At 45.1% G+C, this 23,295-nt stretch overlaps 1 protein-coding gene across 3 annotated transcripts in view; it reads left to right on the top strand.

The window, feature by feature from the left end:
* Positions 1 to 23,295, top strand: part of Has3 (hyaluronan synthase 3) — a 181,799-nt gene that overhangs the window by 110,345 nt on the left and 48,159 nt on the right. For all 3 annotated transcript variants that reach the window (XM_052166544.1, XM_052166543.1, XM_052166545.1), the window contains 2 exons: positions 3,137 to 3,288; positions 14,560 to 14,673. In XM_052166544.1, coding sequence (XP_052022504.1) covers positions 3,137 to 3,288; positions 14,560 to 14,673 — 266 coding nt within the window. The remainder of the gene's footprint in view (positions 1 to 3,136; positions 3,289 to 14,559; positions 14,674 to 23,295) is intronic.

Below are 23,295 nucleotides of genomic sequence, written 5' to 3'. Positions count from 1 at the left end.
GTGTGTGTGTGTGTGTGTGTGTGTGTGTGTGTGTGTGTGTGTGTGAAAGAATGTGTAAGTGTGAGGGCTGGAGAGAGAGTTCTGAGGTTCAGAGCACTGGCTGCTCTTCTAGAGGACAAGGACAATCGCCAGCAACCATGTAGCAGCTACAAGCATCCATAACACCTAGATCTGACACCATCGCACAGGTATATATGCAGGCAAACACCAATGCACATAAAAAATGAATAAATTATTTTAAAAAAAATCTGCAAATGTAAGAGTCATACTGGATAGCAAGATACTGACCCAGTTAAATTTTTCTTCTTTTATTATTTATTTTATTTTATTTTATTTTGGTTTTTTTTTTCAAGACAGGGTTTCTCTGTATAGCCCTGGCTGTCCTGGAACTCACTTTGTAGACCAGGCTGGCCTCGAACTCAGAAATCCACCTGCCTCTGTCTCCCAAGTGCTGGGATTATAGGCATGTGCCACCACCACCCGGCTTAAATTTTTCTTCAAAAAAGGAAAATTACTGAGCTTATTTTTTTTTTTTAAAAAAGCAAATGTTAGTTATAAAGGTAACTTGGAGCTGGGCAATGGACCACACACCTCTAATCCAGTACTCAGGAGACAGAGGCAGGTGGACCTCTGAGTTCTAGGCCAGCCTGGTCTACAGAGTGAGTTCCAGAACAGCCAGGGCTACATAGGGAGACCCCCCCCATCTCAAAACAAAACAAAGGAAACACATACATACATACATACATGCATACATACATACATACATACATACATAAGTTGATTTTGAAGCCGCTTTACTAATGTGTGCCCTAAGTCAAGATAAAAAAACATTTTAAGAGGCTGGAGACATGACTGGGTGGTAAGAGTGTCTGCCGCTCTTGCAGAGGACACAAATTCAGTTCCCAGGACACACATGGTGGCTCACAGCCACCTGTAACTCCAGCTCCGAGGGACCCAGCACCCTCTTCTGTACTCCACAGTGCATATATGCACACATGGACACTCCTATACATATAATTTTAAAATAGTAATAAGAAATCTTTAAAAAATAATATACAAATATTAGGTTCCTATATTTTGGCACGTTTAACTTATTTGGATTTTGTACTGTTAGATGCAAAACTTGCACAGAAGTACTCTACAGTTTAAAGAGCAGGAAGTTTCAACAATCCCTCTTCTCCTTTTTCTCCTCCCCCTCTTCCTACTCTTCTTCTTCTTACTGTATTTTTAAGATTTTAATTATATTTTTAATTATGCTGGTATATGCACATTAGTGCAGGTATCCACAGAGGCCAGAAAAGGTGTTGGAGGCCCCACAAGTGGAGCTGCCTGCAGCTGTGAGCCACCTGAGGGGGTGCTGGGGTCTGAACACAGGCCCTTTGCAAGAGCAGTGCACACCTCTAACCTGGGCCAGCTCTCCAGCACTGTTCGTGCTGTATTTAAGAATTATCAGGGTTGGCAGTGTCGCTCAGTGGAGAATGCTTGTCTGGCACATGTGAAGCCTTAGTGTAGTTACCAGTGACACCCTGCCAGTGACACTCATCCCTCCCCCTGAAAAAAGAGCTGCTGATTGAGCTGATAAGACTCCTTAGTATTCATCCTTTGGTTCTTCTCTTCTAGTAAATTTTGTTCCTTCTTTTATTGGATAATGAGAGCTTTGTTTCCCTTTCTGACTTAGCTACCAAGAATTACTAAACTAAATTTTGAATTCATTTGCAATAAGTATACTTAGCTTGGGATGTCTGCAGTCCTCACTTACTGTAGAGTTGTAAAATATTTATTTTAGGACTGCAAATGTCGCTCAGTTGGTAGAAAAGTTGCTGGGCACGCATGAAGCCCTGGGCTTGATCTCCAGCACCACATAAGTTGGGCGCTATAGGGAGCACGTCTCTGTGATTCCAGCATTTGGAAGGAAGAGGCAGGAGGGTCAGAAGGTCAAGGGCATTCTCAACTGTTGAGGGAGTTTGAGGACAGCCTGGGCTGGATGAAAGTCTGTCTCAAAGATTTATTTTAATAGTGACTGATTTCAATGCTGCTATTGTCAGTTATCTCAAATCCTTAGTATGAAATGAGCAGTGATCAACTGAGTGAGCTGAGTCGTGAGTAATACACAGATATCCATGCAGGCTCTTCCCATAAAATAAAATAATACTGCTTATACTCCTGATGATAATGATGTCGCTGTTCTTACTGGAAAAGAAACCAAATTACTGGTCAGAACTGGGCAGTGGTAGGGCATGCCTGTAATCCCAGTCCTCAGGAGGCAGAAGCAGGTAGATCTCTGAGTTTGAGCTCAGCCTGTTCTACACAGTAAGTTCCAGAACAGTTTACATAGAGAAACTCTTTTTCAATCAATCAATCAATCAATCAATCAACCAACCAATCAATTACTGATCAGAGCATCTCTAAATAAATAGATAAATAGCTGATCAGTGCATCTTTATGGTACTACATGGTCAGTTTTCCTTCAGTTTTATTTTCATTTAGGCATTGAACTTGCTATATAATTGAGGATCACCTTGAATCTTTGATCTTCCTGCCTCTTCTGAGTCCCGGGTTACAGGTCTTGACCACATTGAGTTTCTTTCAGTCATTGCTAAGGATCCAACACAGAGCTATGTGCATGCCAGACAAGTACTTTCCCATCTGAGCTCTGTCCTCAGCCCTGAGTATGTTCTGTTGTTCTATGCTGACAACAGACTGTGGCAGAGTCCACGTTGATGTAAACAGGGCAGAGTGAGACACAGACCGTCACGGAGAGTGTTAGCACAGCTGTCAGCACTTATCTGTCTGCACCCAGCATCTCAACTTTAGGCTCTTAAAGGTAAAAGGATGCTTTATTAATTTTTATATCTAAAGAACATTAGTGTATCCAACAGACATCTCTGCACGTAGCCCAGGGTACCTTGAAGCCAACTGCGGATTCCAGCCGACTTTGAACACCGGAACTTTCTCATCCTCCGAGTGCTATATCACACCATGAACCATCGTGCCAAGCTTTGAGCACAGCTTTTAGTGGTTGTGTATGCCCATTGTAACATGTCAGGCATCGTGCAGGATGCCACGGCAATGTCTCTGTTCCACCACAGTAGAGGTGAAGTGATAACAGAATTTGATGTTTTTTCTTTTCCTACAGGGGACATGGTCTCAAAATACCGGGAACCTTTGATCCACACCTTCCTGCGGGGAGTGAGAGATGCAGATGCTGCACACAGGGCCAGCAGCTTAGCCAACCTGGGCGAGCTGTGCCAGCACCTGCACTTCCTGCTGGGCCCCGTGGTGCATGAGGTACTGGATGCAGATTCTGTCTCCCAGAGGCTGGTTTCTGGGAGACGGTGCTAATGAATGTGTGGGACCTTGAGTCAGGAGATCCATGGTCTTTCCCATCCTCCACTGCCTTCCTCTGACTGGACAAATCAGTCATTTAACCTCTCCGGGCTGTCCATTTAGACTCCTCCTTCTCAACTTGGTGCATTTTTAAGTTTTATTTATTTCTAGATATTATGAAAAGCTTTCCATAGGAGGTTTTCCCGCAGAGGTGTCACAGCTCCCAGAGGAGGGAATCCCCAGCCGAGCCGAGGAGCTCCCAGAGGAGGGAATCCCCAGCCGAGCCGAAGAGCTCAGTAGCCCCTGCCCGCGGCTTCCCTTCTTCCCTTCATTGCTCCCTGACTTCTGAGAAGAGAGTTCTACCAGACAGTAAATCTCATAAGATTTATTGGAGGGTCCAGAGTGTGGAAGGAGACATCCAGGGATGGCTGCCTCTGCTCCTAGGAAGGAGCAGACAGCAGGGAACTGAGCGGACAATCTTTATATAGGCTCTCTTCAGGGGTGGAGCTTTCTTAGGGGTGGAGCTTTCTAGCATGAGGATTGGTGGGATCTCAAGTGCTGAGCTGGGGGATGCTCAGGGATTAGTGGGTTTTCCTGTTGAGGGATTGGTGGGTTTCTGTGAGAAGTTCAGAGATTGGTGGCTTTTGTTCAGACTTTTTCACCTTAAACTCACATAATCTGGGGATGGTCCTACTAAGGGGCTGGAGATGACTTTGTGACAGTGGCTTAGGCTAGACACTTTATGACTGTTAGGGAGGTCTGGGACAGGGCCTGGGCTGCTGGAGCTCCTTAGGCCTGGGCCTTTCCTTCCCTGAGGGCTTTATAACATTTTCAGGAGGAGCCCACCGCAGGGAAGGTACTTCATGGAGTGAATAGCCAACACCACACCCAAGGCCTTCTTTTCTACCTTCCTTTTTTTAGACAAGAGGTGCTCAGCCTGTATGGTTAAAGAGTCTCAAGTTCCATTTTCCTCACCCTTGTATAAAAACAACCAGTGAATTGTTAGAAAGATTCTGGTACAGTTGATGAATCTGAAGGAGCTTTGAGGATGAGCTAGACCAACCATTTCTTCATTGCCTGGATCATCTTGGGAGTCATTTCTGTTTACCAAAAAGTCTTAGACAAATACTCCTGATGGCCCTCCTTGGTCTCACAGGTACCCAGTGGCCAGGTCAGAGCTGCCAGAAACCATTCTTGTTGTAAAACTATGAGGCCAAACAGTTCCTGGACATTGTGATTCCAGACTTAAAGAGCAGTTTAATCTGCTTCCTTAATTGCTGGCCTATTCCCTTTCTCTTAACGATGTCACAGCATGTAACAGTGTAAGCTATTCTTTATAATACCTAAGAAGTGTCAGATTTTGTTTCTCTTTTCATTATTGGAGACCCCTTGACATGTGGACAGAAAACCAAATTACCAAGCCTTCTAGGGAATGGGAAACTGGGGCCCAGCTTGATCCTTTACTGACCTGTTTCAGAACTTGAGCAAATGATTTACACTCTGGATCCACTGGGCTTTATTTTTGTTTGTTTGTTTGTTTGTGGTTGTTGTTGTTTGTTTGCTGTTATTGCTTGGTTTTGCTACAGTGTGATAAAATGGCATCTTGGTTTCATGTAATGATCTATTCAATGGCTTTTCTTGGGAGCCTATGACATGCCCAAGCAGTTTTCTAAGACATCTCATTCTTCAAAATACACAACCATGCTTATCTTCATAGAGATGCCACACTAGGAGGCAGCAGTCAGGAATATTCACGGGTGGGCCAATGAAGACACCTCAGAAGGCCAAGATGCTGTTTCAGAGTCTAATGATCTTTTAACCCCAGGACCCATGTGAAAGAAGGGAAGGACTGACTCCCACACATTAGCCCTGATCTAAGAGAGGGTTTATTGTGGCTCACAGGCTGTCCTGGTGGGGCACTGCAGCAAGAGCATGAGGTCACATTGCCTCTGCAGACAGGAAAGCAGAAAGACAGTGTTGTTTGCTTGCTTGCTGCTTTTATTCAGTCTGGCCCCATTGTGAAATGGGCTGCCCTCACGTAGAGTACCTCTTCTCCACTCTAGAAGTGCAGCCTAGAGGTTTTGTTTCCATTGCAATTCTAAACTACATCTGGTTGACAATCAAGATTAGCTGTCAGATAGCTGGGGAGGAGATGTTTAAATACAAACATTTTGTCTTTGAGTATTTAGGCTTCATTTTCTTTAAGGACGGTCTTGGTCCTTTGGGGTAGGCTGGTGGGGACAGTGATGGAGGTGAACAGCTAGGCAATGAAGAGTGGGGTTGCCAGTGCCTTCTGTGGGCCTTTTGTTAAGGACTAAAGATAAAAATCTTACCTGTATCTGGGCCTGAGGGATCTAGTGGAGCATAGTCACCAGTGAGTCCACGGCAGATCCCTGAGAGGTGCTGAGGCGTGGGAGAAGTCCCTGACTAACTCAGTCAGGGTTTCTGTCGCTGTGAGAAGACACCATGACCACTGCAACTCTTATAAAAGACAACATTTAACTGGGGCTAGCTTACAATTCAGAGGTTTAGCCCACTATTGTCACAGTGGGAAACATCTACACACAGGAAGACATGGTGCTGGAGAGGTAGCTGAGAGTTCTTCATCTGGATTGGACAGCAGCAGGAAGGAAGAGAGAGAGAAACACTGGATCTGGTTTGAGCATCTGAAACCTCAAGTACAGGTTCTAGAGACCTGTATCTTTTGACTGCATTTATCCCAAAACTTTCATGATTATTAATAAGATACAAGCATAAAAAGGGTAGAACAAGATACTGTCTTTGTTCTCTTCCTCTTCCTCCTCCTCTTCTTCCTCTTCCTCCTCCTCCACCTCTTCTTCCTCTTATTCTTCCTCCTCCTCCTCTTTCTCTTACAGTGCTGAATATCAAATCTAGGGCCTTGCACAGGCTAGCCGAACATTCTCCTACAGAGCTGCGTCCCTGAACCCCAGGGTGATTCTTCATTCACCTTCTCATATCCTCTAGTTTCTTTCTTAGTTCTTGGCATGTGGTGGGTACTGTGTTACCTGATTAATGGCAACTGCAGAGGACAGGAAGGCTATCTGGGTAGACTAGTTCCTACAAGTTTGAAAGTAGTCATAACAGTGGGCATTTAATACCTTACCTTACATATGTCAACCAATCTAGTGCTAACCGAGGAAACAGAGACACAGAAAGACTAAACAAGTTACCAAGGGAGCAGGTGGCAGGGCTGGGATTTAAATGTAGGCAGTTCCAGGATTCACCCTCTTTACCATTTTCCTGAATTGGTTTGCAAACGTTTCAGCTTACTTATAAGATTGCCTTTGTGCCTTGAAACTAAACAGTATTGCCATTTGAGAAAAGCCACAGACAGCAGCTCTTGTCTTAATAGAGCCTGAATTTGGCAAAAAACAAACAAAAAATAAAAACAACAAAAACAAAACCAACCAAACAAACAAAAAACCCTAAACCTTCAGACAGCAATGCATTCCCTCTGATTTGAAAAACTAGGTGTTTCCCTCCCATATAATTTCTACCTGCTCCTCTTAGATGTTCTTCTCTGTAGCATCCCACGCTTGCCTTGTCATCAGTGCCAAACCAGCTACCTCAGGTGGACTGCAAGTTTGAACATGCTTGGAGACCTGCCAGGTTAGAGTTTTATCCTCTGAGCCCTTCTTTAGTCATTCACTTGGAAAGAGTGGAGGATCTTTCCTGTGCATGTGTGCGTGTGTGTGTGCGTGAGAGAGAGACAGAGACAGAGACACACACAGAGGTAGGGATTGAACCCAGAACCTGGCATATGCAAGGTGAGTCTCTCCCCGAGCTGTATCCCCAGCCATTGAATTTTTAGGCTGCCACAGCTTTCAAGATGCTTGAATTACAGTATGCTCCACTCTGATGGCTAATCTTCATTGTCAACTTGAACGCATTTCCAGCCCCCTCTGGTTGTTTGTTTCTATGAGGGTATTTCCAGGAGATTGAGCAGAGAAGGGAAGACCAGCCATGAATGTGGTGGTCCCCTCCTATGATCTCGGGCTGAATAAAAAGAGACAAAGCAGAAACCAACTGAGCACCATCAATCATCTGCCTGCTTCCTGACTGCAGAGGGAGCAGGACCTTCTTCATCTTCCGCCACGCCTTCCACTGTAATGGACTGTAGCCTCTCTTATACTATGAGCCAAAGTCAATCCTTCCTCCCTTAGGATGCTTCTGTTAAGTGTTTTGTCACAAGGGCAAATACAGACAATTGATACCAAGAAGTGGAGCCTTTGCTGTGGTAAGCCTGACCACCCAGAGAAGGGCCTTCCAAGGTCCCTCAGAGGCCAAATAGAAGAGACATTCTGGGTCTCAGGCTGGCAGCAACACTTGATGACATCATCCATAGACTTGCAAAATTCAAGTTGTCATTCAAGGATATACCAAGGTTTCAGAGTCACTAAAGCCAGGGTTGGTGGGGTGGGATTCCCTGCAAGGAGGACCTCACAGGTCTTTGGGAAAAATTGTGAAGGGGAATTCTAAATTGAAATGGAAACCCATGATGTTGGAGATACAGGACCCTGGGTTGTCCACCAAGGAAAGCTCAGGCTCAGAGCAGACTCAGTCGAAGAAGAACTGCTTGTGATAGAACTGGAGGATGGGGGCTCCCAAGTCCATTGGCTTGATGTCACTAAGGGTCCCAAGATGCCAGATGTAGAGCCAGGCTTTAGTTTTGTTCTGACAACTTTCAGGTTTGCTTGGTCTTTTCTGAATATTCTTTCATTTTTCCGTATGGGAACATAAGTGTTTAACCTGTGCTATTGTATCTTAGACGTACGTTTTTCTTTTCTTTTTTGTTTTGCTTTGTTTGTTTTGTTTTATGGGGGCTCACATAAAAAAGTATTAAATGAGACTTTGGGCTTGAATAATGGTAGAACTGTTAAGACTTTAGAGAGTCTTGGAGATGAATTGGTTGTACTTTGCCTTATGACATGGCTTTGATCCTTTGAGGACAGAAGGTAAAATACTGTAATTTTTTATTTATTTATTTATTTGTTTGTTTGTTTGTTTGTTTGTTTTCGAGACAGGGTTTCTCTGTGTAGCCCTGGCTGTCCTGGAACTCACTCTGTAGACCAAGCTGGCCTCGAACTCAGAAATCTGCCTGCCTCTGCCTCCCAAGTGCTGAGATTAAAGGCATGCGCCACCGCCACCACCACCCGGCTGAAATACTGTGATTTTAAAGCAGTGTGTTTAGCCTAGCGGTGGTTTCATCCCAGCACCAGCAGGCAGAGGTAGATCTCTGTCTGTGGAGTTATATTTGTAGTTAATCTTCATTGTCAGCCTCCTGGGATTTATAACTCTCTAGAGACACATTCAGAGGTATCAGTGAGGTGTTTCTTAACTGAGAAGAGAAGACTCGCCCTATGGGCTGGAGTCTCAGACTGAATGAAAAGAGAAAGGGGGGAAATAGTTGAATGACTTCGTTCATCTGTCTACTTCCTGACTGTGGCTGCAATGTGACGCTGCCTCGTGTCCCTGTCTCCATGCCATTCTGCAATGAGAGACTGTATTCTTCCTTAAGCTATGAGCCAAAATGAATCTTTATTCTCTAAGTTGTTCCTGGAAGATATTTGGTCTCAGCAATGAAAGAAATAACTAATAAGACACTGCTTAACTGTTGATTTTTCTTTTTATTAGTTATTTTTCAGGTTTTAGGGTTTTTTTTTTTTTTAGTTTGTTTGTTTTAGTTTTTGTGTTTTTGAGACAGGGTTTCTTTTTGTAATAGCCCTGGCTGTCCTGGAACTCACTTTGTAGACCAGCCTGGCCTTGAATTCAAAGATCTGCCTGCCTCTGCCTCTCAAGTGCTGGGATTAACGGCATGAGCCATCACTACCTTGCAGCTGTGGATTCTTTAGTAGGTCATTCAGTAGACATATTTTGAACACATACTCTGTGCCAATTGGGCCTACAGCCAAGCTATGTGCTGGATGGTAAGAGTCAGATATGAGCACAGGAAAAATCTCTGTCCTCATAGATCTGACACTCTGGAGTCTAGGCGCACAGATAGATAAATAAATATGTCATACCACAACGGCAAGTCACTAGGAAGTTATATCTATTGAGATAAGAGGAAGTTTGTTGATGGACACAAATGACATGGACAAGCAAAGTTTTCTGCTGAGTGACATTTGAGCAAAGATGTAAAGAAAGGTGCTCTGTGCAGCTGGAGGACAGATAAGGCCTTGAGGAGGGGAGGGCAAGAGAAAGAAGAGTAGGAGCTGGTGCTGGCAAGGTAGTGGCTAGTCCACAGAGGCCTTGCACGCACTGTCTTTGGGCCTTCTTTTTCTTGTTTTTTTTCCCAGACAGGGTTTCTCTGTATAGCGCTGGCTGCTCTGGAACTCACTCTGTAGACCAGGCTGGCCTGGAACTCAGAAATCCACCTGCCTCTGCCTCCCAAGTGCTGGGACTAAAGGCGTGTGCCACCACCGCCTGACTTTTTTGGTTCGTTTTGGTTTTGTTTGTTTGTTTTGGGGGGATTTTCTTTTGTGCGAGATGAGAAGACAGAGCAGAAGTGAGGTGATCTGATTTGTTCCAGATTACTGCGACATCTTCAGTAGCTCTTCAGCATCTAATGAAGGCTTCTGAAACCTCTTCTCTGAGAGGTTCCTAGCCTCCAGCATGGATAGAGAAGGAACTTAACTTGACGTTAAGACGGACATGTTGTCCCTCCACAATTCTCCTTCCTAAGCATTGGTCACTTGCTTGGAACATTAGCATATGTAGACAAAAGAGCCTTTCTGTCAAGAAATCTCAGTAGAGTATAAAATGGACAGACGAGAAAACGATTCAGCAGACCAAACACAGAGAGCGAGCACAGAGCTGGGACCCTATGTAGATGTCACTCTGGTAAGTGTTAGGAGGAGGAGGTAGATACTCAGTCTACTTTGTTAGAAAGCTGAACTAGCCATGAAACCTCCGATGGTCTTTCCTCTGGGGACATTTGCCTCTCTGGCTGTGGCATCTGAAGAGAACTGTACTAATTTATCAGTGAACCAGATTTGGGAGCATTTTGTATTTATATGGTGTTGGCTGGCAGGGAGGGAAAGAGGAGGTTCAGCTCTTCCATCTTCATACTGGGAATTCAAGTTTTTCTTCTTTGTTGATGTCAAGATTTAGCCTGTTTTAGCGTACATTATCATTTTTTCCACAATTTCTTGTTCACGTTAAACACTGTGTTGCTTGAAACCAGAGCTTGATAGGCTCTTTCATCTTTATCACACTGTGTGAAGTAATGTGATTTTAGTGCCCCAGGCGAAAAGCCTTTGAACAGTCTACTTAAATAAATGCACAAAATTCCACATACTTGGGCTGTGAAGTCTGGTACCAGGTTACTGTTTATAGTAATTACTTTTCTATTGCTGTGATAAAACATGACATTAACATACATAGGAAGGAGTTTATTTGGGCTTACAAGTGAAGAGAGCGAGAGTCCGTGGTGGTGGACTGAAAGCACAGTGGCAGGAAGCTGAAGGCTTACATCTTAGCTTTTTTCCTTTTTTAGTTTTTTTTTTTTTTTTTTTTTTTTTTGAGACAGCCCTGGCTGTCCTAGAACTTTCTGTGTACACCAGGCTGGAGTAGAACTCACAGAGATATGCATGTCTCTGCCCCCCAAGTGCTAGGATCAAAGGCATGTGCAGCACATCCAGCAAGGCTCACATTTTGAACCATAAGCATATAATAAAGAGAGCAACCTGGAAATGGTAAAGGTGAAAACTCAAAGCCTGCCCCCCACTGATACACTTCCTCCGGCAAGGTCATGCCTACTGAGGGTCCCCAACAGAAGCGTCTGCACCATCAGGGCAGTTTCATACATGACAGGGTCCCTGAGACGAGACAGTGACGCTTGGAGAGCCCTTAAGAAGCTCAGGTCACCATCGTGGTTCCTAGCAGATTTCGTGAGTAAGGTGTGTTCATGGTAAATGTTGGTTTGTAGTTCCCCAATGGACAGAGTTCAGACACGTTAGCACACTAACTGAATTTTAACAAACAAAGCTTTGGGGAAAGGAAAGAAGACAGTGGGGACATTGAAGTCATGTTTTCTTGGTTCATACTCCAACTCTAGTAGCCTCCTTCCTGGATTGTCCAAAGTCAGTTATTGGTAGTTTTGCCATTTTGTTGGTTACATTTGCATAGTCTTACTTACACTTGGTGTGTGCCAGCTGTTTGGGGAGTGATGGTTTTCCATGATTCAACCTGTGAAGAGAAAGCCTTCAGCAGTATTATTTATTAGAATATGTACACTGATTCTCAGGGCAAGTGTCATGAATTAATACAAAACAGATTTCTGCCCTAGGGGAGAACTTAGATGTGGAAAGTGGTAATATTATATCAATTCATAAATTGATAAATTATAAATTCATAAATTCATAAAACCTTACATCATATTGTGGTTCACCAAGGCTTTTAGGATGGAAGGCAATGTTGAGTCTGTCCTTGGAGTTGGAGAGTTGGAGGTGACAGACAAGCCATGAAGGTGACAGCCTTGTAGTGTCCCTGTGTCTGGTGTTAGACAGAAGCTCATGGCAGCAGCCTGCAGGAGGCAGCATGTGAGCTGGGCCTGGGGCCTGGCCTGAGCAGGAGGAGCTGTGTCAGCCGTTAAACGACACAGGCCGTACAGAAATCTCAGGGCCTTGATGAGCCATTCCATGTTCGTAGGATGTGGTCCTGTCTGCAGAGGTATTGAAGACGGTTCATGGGCCTCTTCTGATCTCAGGTCCCAGACAGTGATTGGCCTGCTGTGGCCAGTCATCCCAGCAGTCCCTATAGGAACACAGTTCTTTCCACTTTACCTTCAGGATACCATAGGAACTGAAGAATTAATTTGAAGAGAAAGCACTTTTCCAACCAGGATGCTTCTCCCTGGATATCCAGATGCTAGCTTATCAGGGGGGCTAGGCTCACACTGAGAACTGAGGCACAGGGAGGCACCAGTGGGGTTCTGAAAGGGGAACCATGCTCTCCCAAGCCGGAATCATGGGTCTCAAGCTAAATCTTGAGAGGCAGAGACAAGCACTTAGGAGCCTTGGCTTGCAAGATTGCTCTCAGTTGGCTTCCTGTGTTAGGAAAGCAAGTAAGGAGAACTTTCATGTGTCTGGGAAGGCACAACCTAGCTGTGACTTGTTTCTCCACCTTCAGTTCCTACCTTGTAAATACTAAGCTTGAAAGTAGAGGTAGCTATTATATTGTTGCCTCTTTGGAGGTTGCCCAAGGAATTCCTCTTAGGACTAAAATGCTTCTGCCGTTAGTGCCAGGGGCATGGAAGTTGCTCCTGCTGGCCTTGGGGTTGGAGTCCAGGTCCAAAGCAGAGAAGTAGCTTACTGGCTCTTATGAACAATAGCTCCCCGTGGGTTGCGGTTTCTCTGGGGTTTGTCTTCCCTTCCAGACTGCACGTTTGTGTAATGGATGCGCGACTTGATGGAGTGCCAGTGCATCACAGATGCAATTATATTCTAGAACAAGCCTCCTCCTCCTAATCTCTCTGCCATCACTGATTAATTAGACACTTTGAACCCTGCCCAACTGTTTGAAAGCTGTGAAAAATACAACCTGCATAGTTAAAATTTCTACACAAGCCCGTTTCCTCATTGTGCCTGCATTCCCCGTCCTTTGAACATAATAAGTATTTATACATGTTTTCTAATACACGGTCTGGCTATTTTCTTATCATGGCTAGAATTCCCTCCACTGTTAGCCAAAAAGTACAAGCACACAATGAAAACCTAATAGCAAAACTGTGTGAGAAACCAACTGAATAATTTGGACAAACTCACAGCTTGTTATTGCCACGTGGCACACAAAAGTCATGTTTTCATCTTGAAACTTGCTGAGTGCCTCAGAAAAGCTTGTCGTTACTGTTAATGTCTCTTTATTGAAGTTTTACAGTATTTGCTGCTTATGACAAACAGTGGTAGGATAGCTGGAACAGGATTAGAAAATCTCTCTCTGTCTCTTGTCTGTCTGTCTGTCTGTCTCTCCCTCACTCTCCCCCCCCCCCCATTCCCTTGTTCTCTCCCTCCTCTATCTTCTGTGTGTGTTCCAGTTTCAAACTTAGGTCCTCATGCTTGTACAACATGCAGTTTACCAACAGAGCTTTTGTTACATATAATTATTAGTTATGTATATATGGCACTATTGTGTGTGTGAGTGTGTGTGTATTTCTCACACGAGTGTGTGTGAGAGAGTGTGTGTGTGTATGAGTGTGTGTGTGTGTGTGTATTTCTGTGTGAGTGTGTGTGTATGTGTGTGTGTGTGAGAGAGAGAGAGAGAGAGAGAGAGAGAGAGATCAGTTTTCAGGCATCACTTCTTTCCTTTCCCCTTTATTTGAGTTTCAGAGACAGGGCTCAGGGCTCCAGGCTTGAGCAGCTCACCCTCCACTCCGAGCCGTTTAACTGGCCCTCGGCACCATGTTCTACAAGTAATTTTTAGTCTTTCCTTTCTGAGATAGAATTGTCTAAGGGCCTGAGTGCTGAAAGATCTGTTCCACAAAGGGAGAGACTCGGGCAGAATCAATCTCTCCTTCTCCCTCTCCCCCTCTTCCCCTCCCCTCCCCGCCCCTTTTCTCCCCCGCCCCCTCCCCTTCTCTTCTCCCTCTCCCCCTCCTCCTCTCCCTTACTCCCTCTCCCTCTTCCTTCACCTTCCCCTCATCCGCACCCCATCCCCCTTCTCTTTCTCTCCCCTCCTTTCCTGTGTGAGCCCATGTCACTCAGGTCCTCCTCGTACTTGACTTCCTGGAGTGAACACTAGGTTTGCAGGACTGGGTGGACATGCAGAGGGGAAGGAGTCTGTCCTCCTGACCTTGTGCCAAGGCGTCCATCAGCCGGGCCCGCTGAAGCTCCGTCTTAGGTCCAGGCAGCTGCCATCCTGCCTCCCTCTGACTTGAGGTTCTAAAGATGAGCTCCCAGCACCTTTCCCCACATTTAGAGAGATACTTGCACTTTGACCTTTCCTTTTTTGAAATATACATTTTGTAGACATGTATGCCTTTTCACTCACTGGTTTTCCAGTGAATTTCCAATCAGGTTCTGACTTTTCCAGAAAAGCTTGTCTACACCAAGGCCTCTGCCACTCGATCTCAGCTTCTTCAGTGGCCATGAGGAACGAAGCCGCCCCTCTCTAAGCCAGACTGCTCCTGAGGATGGGATTGAAGCACAGTTGGAGGCCTATAGGTAATTGTGCAACCCTGATTCCTATTGACTTCTCCCATCACCCTCCTAGGTGACAGCCTGCCTGATTGCTGTGGCTAAGACAGACACTGACGTTCAAGTGCGCAGAGCTGCAGTCCACGTGGTTGTGCTGCTGCTTCGGGGACTCAGCCAGAAAGCGACTGAGGTGAGCCTGCCTGCCCTTCCTTATGTTGTCCTGTTATCCAGTCTTCCCATACAGGTCCAGCTCAGCCCTTTTTCTTAGGAGCTAGTCAACAGAGTTCTCATAGCAAGAAAATGGGATCATTCGTGTCTCCAGTAAGAGTCTCTGCAGTGCATTAGAGAGTTGCACAGTAACTGCTGCAGGAAAAGCACACAGCTCACAGAGGCCTTGGGCCCTGGCATTCTCTCCCTGGAGCACAGGCACCGTGCTCTGCAGCCTGAACTCCGGTGACTTGTCTCTCTGCCTCACTTCCTGGTCATGCTTAGGTACAGGAGGCTTCAGTTAAGAGACTGGCCTTCTTGCCAGGTCCGCGTTCACTCCATACTTCCGTTGTGGCATGAATTACACTTTTTTTCTCCCTTCAAGTGGGTTTGATTGGATCTCTCCCTGGTGTATAGCCAATACAGGAAGAAAGTTTATGCATCCAAATGTGTGCTTAGATTGAGTGACCTCAAATTAATTTCTTGCTTCCTTCTAATGGACCCGCCTTCCCAGCTGACTTCAGATAGAGCCTGCATTAATAATTCACTTGCTGGCATACACAGACTTCTCTGTGCCTTCCACATCATCAGTATTTAAGCAAACCTCCAGGAAGCCATTGTGAGAGTGATTGTTCTACCACACAGAGAAGCTTTTTATATTTACCACGTCGGGCTGCTGTGCCTGTTTGTACATGTCGGCCCTCTCATTCATCCCCTGCCCACCTTGCACAGCCCTGCTTTCTCCATAAACACCTCCTTGCTGTTCAGCCTGGCGGCTGAATTTCCAGAGGGTTACTTCCCTGATCTGCACCCTCAGCTGCGCCTCTCCACCCTCGTGTGCGCCTCGCCTGTGGTAAGGGTTGGATGGGATGAACTCATGTGGCATGAACAGGCTTTAAAAGCGTGACTATAGTGGCCTCAACAAGTAAAGATTTGTTTTTATCGAGTCACAGGAACCAAGGATTTCCTAGCAGCTCAGCCACAGCAGGGCCTGTGTATCTGGGACTGTCTCGGCCCTTTGTCTCCTGGCTACAGCGCTGGCTGCTGTGGCTGTGGCCTCTGGAACCGACAGTTTCCTAGCATCACCTCCACTACCCCGCCCCAGGTCACTCTTGTTTTACTCAGTAGCCATGATGCTTTCCTAACCATGCCCCACTGTAAGGTGCATCGATGTACTTAGCTGGCACATTTCTGCTTAGAAGAAAATTAAAGTTTAGTTAGCAAAAAAGAAGGCAGAAAATGGATATTGGGACTGTGGCTAATAGTGACTCAAAGGAAGCAGGGAGAAGGGTCTGGCTGAGTTACAGAGCTTCTCTAGAGGAGCAGAGTGCAGTGATGGAGTTCTCAGACATGTGTGCTATGACCTGACGAGTCACAGAATTAAAGGAAGTATAAATTCTCAACAAGACACAGCTCTTGTGGAAAGCCTGCTTAAGAAACATTTGTGTGGGGCTGGAGAGATGGCTCATCGGGTAAGAGCACCGACTGCTCTTCCAAAGGTCATGAGTTCAAATCCCAGCACCCACATGGTGGCTCACAACCATCCGTAAAGAGATCTGACATCCTCTTCTGGTGTCTGAAGACAGCTACAGTGTACTTACATATGATAAATAAATAAATCTTTAAAAAAAAAAAAAAAAAAAAAAAGAAACATTTGTGTTAGGTGGGTGGCAGTGGTGGTGGTGCACGCCTTTAATCCTACTACCAGGAAGCAGAGGCAGATGAATCTCTGAGTTCAGGGCCAGCCTGGTCTGCAGAGTGACTTCCAGGGCAGCCAGGGCTACATACACAGAGTGACCCTGTCTTGAAAAACCAAATAACCGCAAACAAAACAACAACAACAAAAAAGAAAAGAGAAAGAAAGAAAGAAAAGGAAAGAAAAGAACGAGAGGATGAAAAGGAAAGAGAGAGAGAAAGAAACGAACAAAAGAAAGGTTTGCGGGTTTTGTCTGTTGAGCTCCCCAGGGCTGGGTGCAGCTCAGCAGTCAGCACAGGAAAGGCCCTGGGCACCATCACCAGCCACTCAAGGAACAAGGCAGGCCTAGTGTTGAATACTTAGAATCCCAGCATTTAGGAAGCAAGGCAGGTGGATCATGAGTTCAAGGTCAGCCTGGGCTACAGAACAAGAACCTACCCTTGTGTTGTTCTTGTTGCTGTTTTTTTTCCTTTTGGAATTGGGGGTTGAACCTAGAGCTTTACCTGTTCTAGTCTGCACTAAACTGTGTCCCTACTCAATATCACTATTAATGTAAATTGTTAAAAACTGGGAAGATTGAGTGAGGGGAATATGGGGATTCTATATTAAAATCTTCTACAACTCTAAAATTATTTAACAATAATTAAGCCGATTTAAGAGACTGGAGAAATGGCTCAGTAGTGAAGACCATGTGCTGTTCTTGCATAGGACCGAAGTTTAATTTCCATTACCCATATCAGGCAGCTCACAGCTACCTGTGACTCCGCTTCAGCCGATCTGGTATACCTCTGACCTCCTCAGGCACACACACAGATACACATGCACTTACAAATAGATAATAAGTAATAACATATTTAATATAAATTACAGCTTTGTAAGGAGAAACCTAAGCTCAGTGTGTTGGTTTACCCATTTAACCACAAAACTAGGAAGCTAGAAGCAGGAGGGACAGGAGTTCAAGTTCATTGTTTGCTACAGAACAGGTGCTCCTGGGCTGTGTGAATTAAATGAAACAGATCTATAAAACTCTGGACACAGGGCCTAGCTTACTTGTAGACCTCATGGTTAAAGGCCCTGAGTTTCACCCCTAAGGTCTAAAAAGAAAAAATTCTGTTAGTGCATGAATTCTTACTGAGTATGAGTTACAGTATGCACACATGTACACACACACAAAAGAGAATTGTGTGTGAGTGAATTAGAGAAAAATGATGGGTTTGCATGGGGAAAGATGAAGCAGACACTCTCCGAACAGCTGTGCTGTCGTGTGCTGTGACCACAGCTCTCAGGAGCTGAGAGCAGGATCATCAGGTGGCTGCCCTGGCTACACAGCCAAGGTCACCACTAACATGGGTTACAGGAGAGAGAACCGGAAACGTTATCCAGGTGTCTCGTCTGTAACCAGCTAATGAAAACAGCAGTCTTTACTTCATGGATCAGGAATTAACCTGTGGCATTGAAGATCTTTGTTACTTTCAAAGAGTGGTGTAGATAGGAAATGCCTCTCCTGTTCTCCAAACCTCTCTCTAGCCACACTCACTGAAACGTATAGATTGTGCTTGCAGTGAATGAAGGAAAGGGAGGAGGATGGATAGAGCCTGACTGTCTCCCACTGCATCCTTGAGACCAGGTTTGTAGAATCTTGTAGTCGTAGTGTGATTTCACCCGGGGTGCTGTAATGAGAGGAGACACCGGCAGAACTCCTGACATTTCTCCTTGGAGCTGTTTTGCTGCCAGGAACAGCTGAAGTGAAAACACTGCTCTGTTGGTGAAGTTGGTGAACATTTTCTGTTCTGTCCCACTCACCACTGTCTCTCCAGCTACAGCCAGAAGATAATGCTGGGTTTCATCTGTTGCTTGTGGATGTAGAGCCGGGGACCTGTGGTAATGGCATCTGGACAGGGAGGTACTGTTAGTTCATGAGGTAGTTTTTAGCTAACTCCCATTTGAAAGGAGCCGGTTTTGTTTTGTGGCAGTCAACCCAAAATCTACACACACTCTCTCATATGGGATAGGGGATGTAGGGGATGGGTCTGTCCTTAACTTTGTTTTAGCTTAAGATGGTATCTATTTAATATACAGCATGACAGTTAATAACCCAGAAGTTACCTTCTTTAAACTCCTATTTACCTAACCTTACCGAAAAATAAATTTGCTAGGAATACCAGGAGAGGATGATGGCCTGTTCAGACCTGTAACTAGTGCTGCTTTCAGAGGTAAGAATAGGCCTTCTTGACAGAGAAAGAATGAGCTGGGCACGGGGTAGAAAGACGCACGTGACTCCCACCCTCTTCCCATGTTTGATCTCTGCCCAGGGACTTGCTCGTCCTATGCAGTACTCTAGAATATACACATTCATAAATCTGTTCCAAAAACAGTAATTAGGGCAGTCGACATTGGGCACTGTCCTGAGAGGCTGGCACTGCTTCCCATGGCAGCCGTTGGGGTCGGTCCAGTGAGCAACCGGCCTGGGAGAGGGAGGGGCAGGAAGGGGTAAGAGTCCAGGCTGACTCCAGAACAGACCATGTGCATAGGAGTTTCTGTTCTCTTGGCTTTCAGTGTAGGGACAAGTTCAGAAGTTATTTGCTAAGGCTTGCAGTACTGTAGGGACGTTAGCAAAGAGGACTTCTTAGCCAAAACTGGAACACGGAGTCTAGTGACAGCAAGCTGGTAGGAAAAGACAGGCAACCTGAGAAAAGATCCAGAAAGCACATCCCAATCCTGTGCGGTTATGTCTGTGGCTAACCTCGCTACCTGCTTTAAAAAACCAAACCAAACCAAACCAAAAAACCCCAGAGGAGCCAGAGAGACAGCTGGGTGGGTGAGAGCACTGCATGTGTAAGCATCACCCTCTGACCTCAGCTCTCAGCACAGAACACGTCGCTGAGGAGCAAAGCAGCGGGGACAGGATCGGCCACCACTGCAGCTCTAGGTTCAAAGAAATGAGAGAGATAGACAGACAGACACCTCTGACCTCTGCACATGCATACGGTACATGTACATATATAGGCACACATCATGCATATGTATGTAGTCATGTACACATATGCACATAAACCACATACAGTACACTGGTATGCTACACACATAAGTCACTACACACATAAAAAACAAAGAGCAAGCAAGATGCAGCACAGTGTAGACTATGATAGAATGTAGCACAGTGACAGAACACTGGCTCACCATGCATAGGCCATGGGTTCAATCCCCAGCACTCCAAAAAGACAAAAGGGAAAGAGAAAGATGCACTCATCGGAAACCGGGAGGCAGAGTGTCCACCATCCCACATTTCTAATACCTAAGGGACAATTAAAAGTTGCACAGGATGGGGCTGCCTCAGCGGTGACGAGTGCTTGCTGCTCTTACAAAGGACCCAGGTTAAAGCAGTTCAGAGATCGGCGTTACCAATTCTAGGAACAAAGGGGTTTGTTTGTTTTTTCAAGTACTTAAAAATAAATGCTTCAGCAGAACCAATGCTACGAGGAGCCTGCTTTTTATTTCCAGTGAACAAAACATTAATATCCACTAACTCCTTACTCACAGTGACTTTATAACATCAATATCCACTAATTACTCACTCACAGTGACTTCATGAAGTGTAACTGCCATGAATAATGGAGAAATGGAAAAATGGAAATAAAGCTGCATTTGTAATAGGAGAAAAGGAGCAGCTGGGCATGGCGACACATGCCTATAGTCTCAGCCCCAAAGGCAAAGAAAGGCAAGGATCGATCACTCAAAGCCAACACCGTCTACACAGCAAGCCAGAACTGGGTAAGAAAGCTCCCAATTTAAAAAAAAAAAAAAAAGCTGGTGTGGAGGGCCCACTGGTAGGATACGCTAAAAAGGGGATCGATCATGAGTTCCAGGCCAGCCTGAGCTAGACATTTAAAATTTAAAAAAAAGAAAAGCCATAGTGATGTTCACTTATAGAGGCAGAGAAGAGGTAGGAAGATCTTTGTGAATTCAAAGCCAGCCACCCTGGTCTGTACAGGGAGTTCCAGGCCAGGAAGAGATATATAGTGAGACCATGTCTCAGAACAAACCAACAAACCAAAAAGCAATTTAGGGTTGACTATAGACTATCTACATAACTTGTGCCTTCTGCATAGTTTATTGAGAATTAACTTCTTAGAAGAACTATGACAAGCCGGGCGGTGGTGGTGCACATCTGTAATCCCAGTACTCTGAGAGGCAGAGGCAGGCAGATTTCTGAGTTTGAGGCCAGTTTGGTCTACAGAGTGAGCTCCAGGACAGCCAGGGCTACACAGAGAAACCCTGTCTCAAAAGAAACAAAAAAAAAAGAAAAGAAAAGAAAGAAAGAAAGAAGAAGAAGAACTATGGCATACATTCTTTTGCAGGTAGCTTGCAGTGACCACACATTTTTGTCCTGAAGCTTATGTATGAAGGGGTATATAGTGATACACATCAGTGATCTCAGCTCTGGGAGCCTGGGCAGGAGAGAACTTACCCAACCTGGATCAAGACCTGCTCAAAAGACCAAAAAGAAAATTCCTCCTTCAAGTCTCTAACTTTAATGCCAACAGAAAAATCTCTTTGTCAGTGGGAGATCAGCAGTAGATTTTGGAATTCATTCTTTCAAAATGAAAAAAAAAACCAATTATTTTTAATATTTATTTACTGGGGGGGGGGGGCTGTGAATGCCACAGCATGTATGTGGTTTTTGGATAACTTTCAGGACTTAGTTCTCTCCTGCTACCCTGTAAGTCTTGGGACTATTTACTTGAAAAGAAAGCAAGCCTGCAGTTTCTACAGGGGTAAGAGTTTGGTTTTATTAACCTGATGGTTGTTATGGTTTATATATGCCCAGGGTGTGGCACTATTAGAAGGTATGGCCTTGTTAAAGTAGTTGTGTCACTATGGGTGTGGACTTTTAAGACCCTCATCCTAGCTGCCTGGAAGCCAGTATTCTGCTAGCAGCCTTCAGATGAAGATGTAGAACTCTCACTTTCTCCTGCACCATGCCTGCCTGGATGCTGCCATGCTCCCACCTTGATGGTAATGGACTGAACCTCTGAACCTGTAAGCCAGCCCCAATTAAATGTTGTCCTTTATAAGAATTGCCTTGGTCATGGTGTCTGTTCACAGCAGTAAAACCCTAGCTAAGACACTGGTTGAGTCAACTTCTGAGTCAGACACAAGCTTTCACCCTGCAATGACTTTTCATTTCATGTACAGTATTGGACTGTTTTGTTTTGTGTTTTGTTTTGAGACAAGGTCCCTTGTAGCCCAGACTGGCATGAAACACATTATGTAGCCAAGGATGACCATCAACATGATCCTTTGCTTCCATTACTTGTGTGCAGGGGTTACAAGTGAAGACCACCATGCCTACCTTTTTTTGGTTTTCAAGTTGGGGTGTCTTAGGGCCATTATTGCTGTGATGAAACACCATGACCAAAGCGATGTATGGAAGCAAAGGTTTACTTGGCTTCTACGTCTGTATCACTGTTCATCACTGAAGGAAGTCAAGACAGGAACTCAAAACAGGGCAGGAACTGTTTCTTGGGGTAGGGACAGAGGCCATGAAAGTTGCTTACTAGCTTGCTTCACATTGCTTGCTCAGCCTGCTTTCGTATAGAACCCAGGACCACCAGCCTAGGGATGGCTGGGCCCTCCCCCATCAATCACTAATTTAGAAAATAACCTACAGGCTTGCCCATGGCCCAACTTTAAGACATTTTATCCATTGAGGCTCGGAGATGATGACTATTGCTTATGTTAAGTTGACAGAAAACTATCCAGCACATGGAGTCTCTATGAAACCCAGGCTAGCCTAGAACTTAGGATGCTCTGCATCTGCCTCAGAGTTGGATCACAGGAGTATGTCATCATGGCTGACATCCAGTGTTCAACTCTGGTGGTAGAAGCCTCCCTCTTAACATTGTTATCTGGAAGGCACAAGTGTCTTCCAGTTCATACTCAGTAAAGACCAGGCATTTAATAAGAATTAATCTTGTGTCCAACATTGTTCACAGTGTCACTGGAGTTAGGGCATAAAGGGATTTAAAAATAACCTGTTTCTAAGTTGTCTTTTGCTGGTCTGTCCAAGGGGATTGGAGGGGCTCTGGCCCAGCTGGCACAGCCAAATAGTTACAGCTTTCTGATGGGAAACCAGAGTAAGGTGGGCAGCCGGGCCTCTTCCATGGCCTCCACTGCCCCAGAGTTGGTGGCAGGCATCAGGAAAGCTTCGGGAGAGAAAACTCTTCCCTGGAGTGTTCCAGCACAATAAGACAGACACTCTCCGTGTCCTTGGTGGAATAACTCCTGCACTTTATTCCTGTGACTAGGACCTTGTAAACATGCTTTCTGTTGGCTTGGTCTGAGATGTTAGGGATGCCTCAGCTGTATGCGGAGGGACATCAGGTGTTGTCCATATGTGACTGGTTGTCACAATCCTCTCAAAGGGGTGTCCTGGTCACATGTTCCAAGACAGGAACCTGGCAGTGAGTTGATTTAAAAATCTACCATTCTCAATTATGAGAATTGCTGTGGTTCCTGTATCCACTGGACCCTACCAGGTTTTCTGTCTGGTAGCACAGTCCACTGCCCCATAGTCTGTTACCCATCTTCCCTTATCCTCTGTCTTAACACCACCTTCCTGAAAGCATGACCATCTAACCCATCAACCAAGCAGCAGCCAACCAATCAGTCACTGTGACTGACATGGGTGACCACATGGTTCATGTCAGTGCCAGACATTAAAATTCAGCCTTTGTTGTCCAGCATAGTTGGAATGTCGCAATAGATTGTATCTTTATGAATTGTCTCTTCCACACAATCCCCTCTTTACAGGCTTTTAGATATTCTGATCTCCACTGTTTTAATCACCAAAGGAAAAAAATCCATTTTAGGTCTTGAATTAGATCACTATGGTACCGTAACCAAGTG

Source organism: Apodemus sylvaticus, chromosome 21 (genome assembly GCF_947179515.1).
Source record: "Apodemus sylvaticus chromosome 21, mApoSyl1.1, whole genome shotgun sequence".
NCBI lineage: Eukaryota > Metazoa > Chordata > Mammalia > Rodentia > Muridae > Apodemus > Apodemus sylvaticus.
The sequence above is the reverse complement of the archived record's forward strand: the minus strand, read 5'-3'. Positions and strand labels throughout refer to the sequence as shown.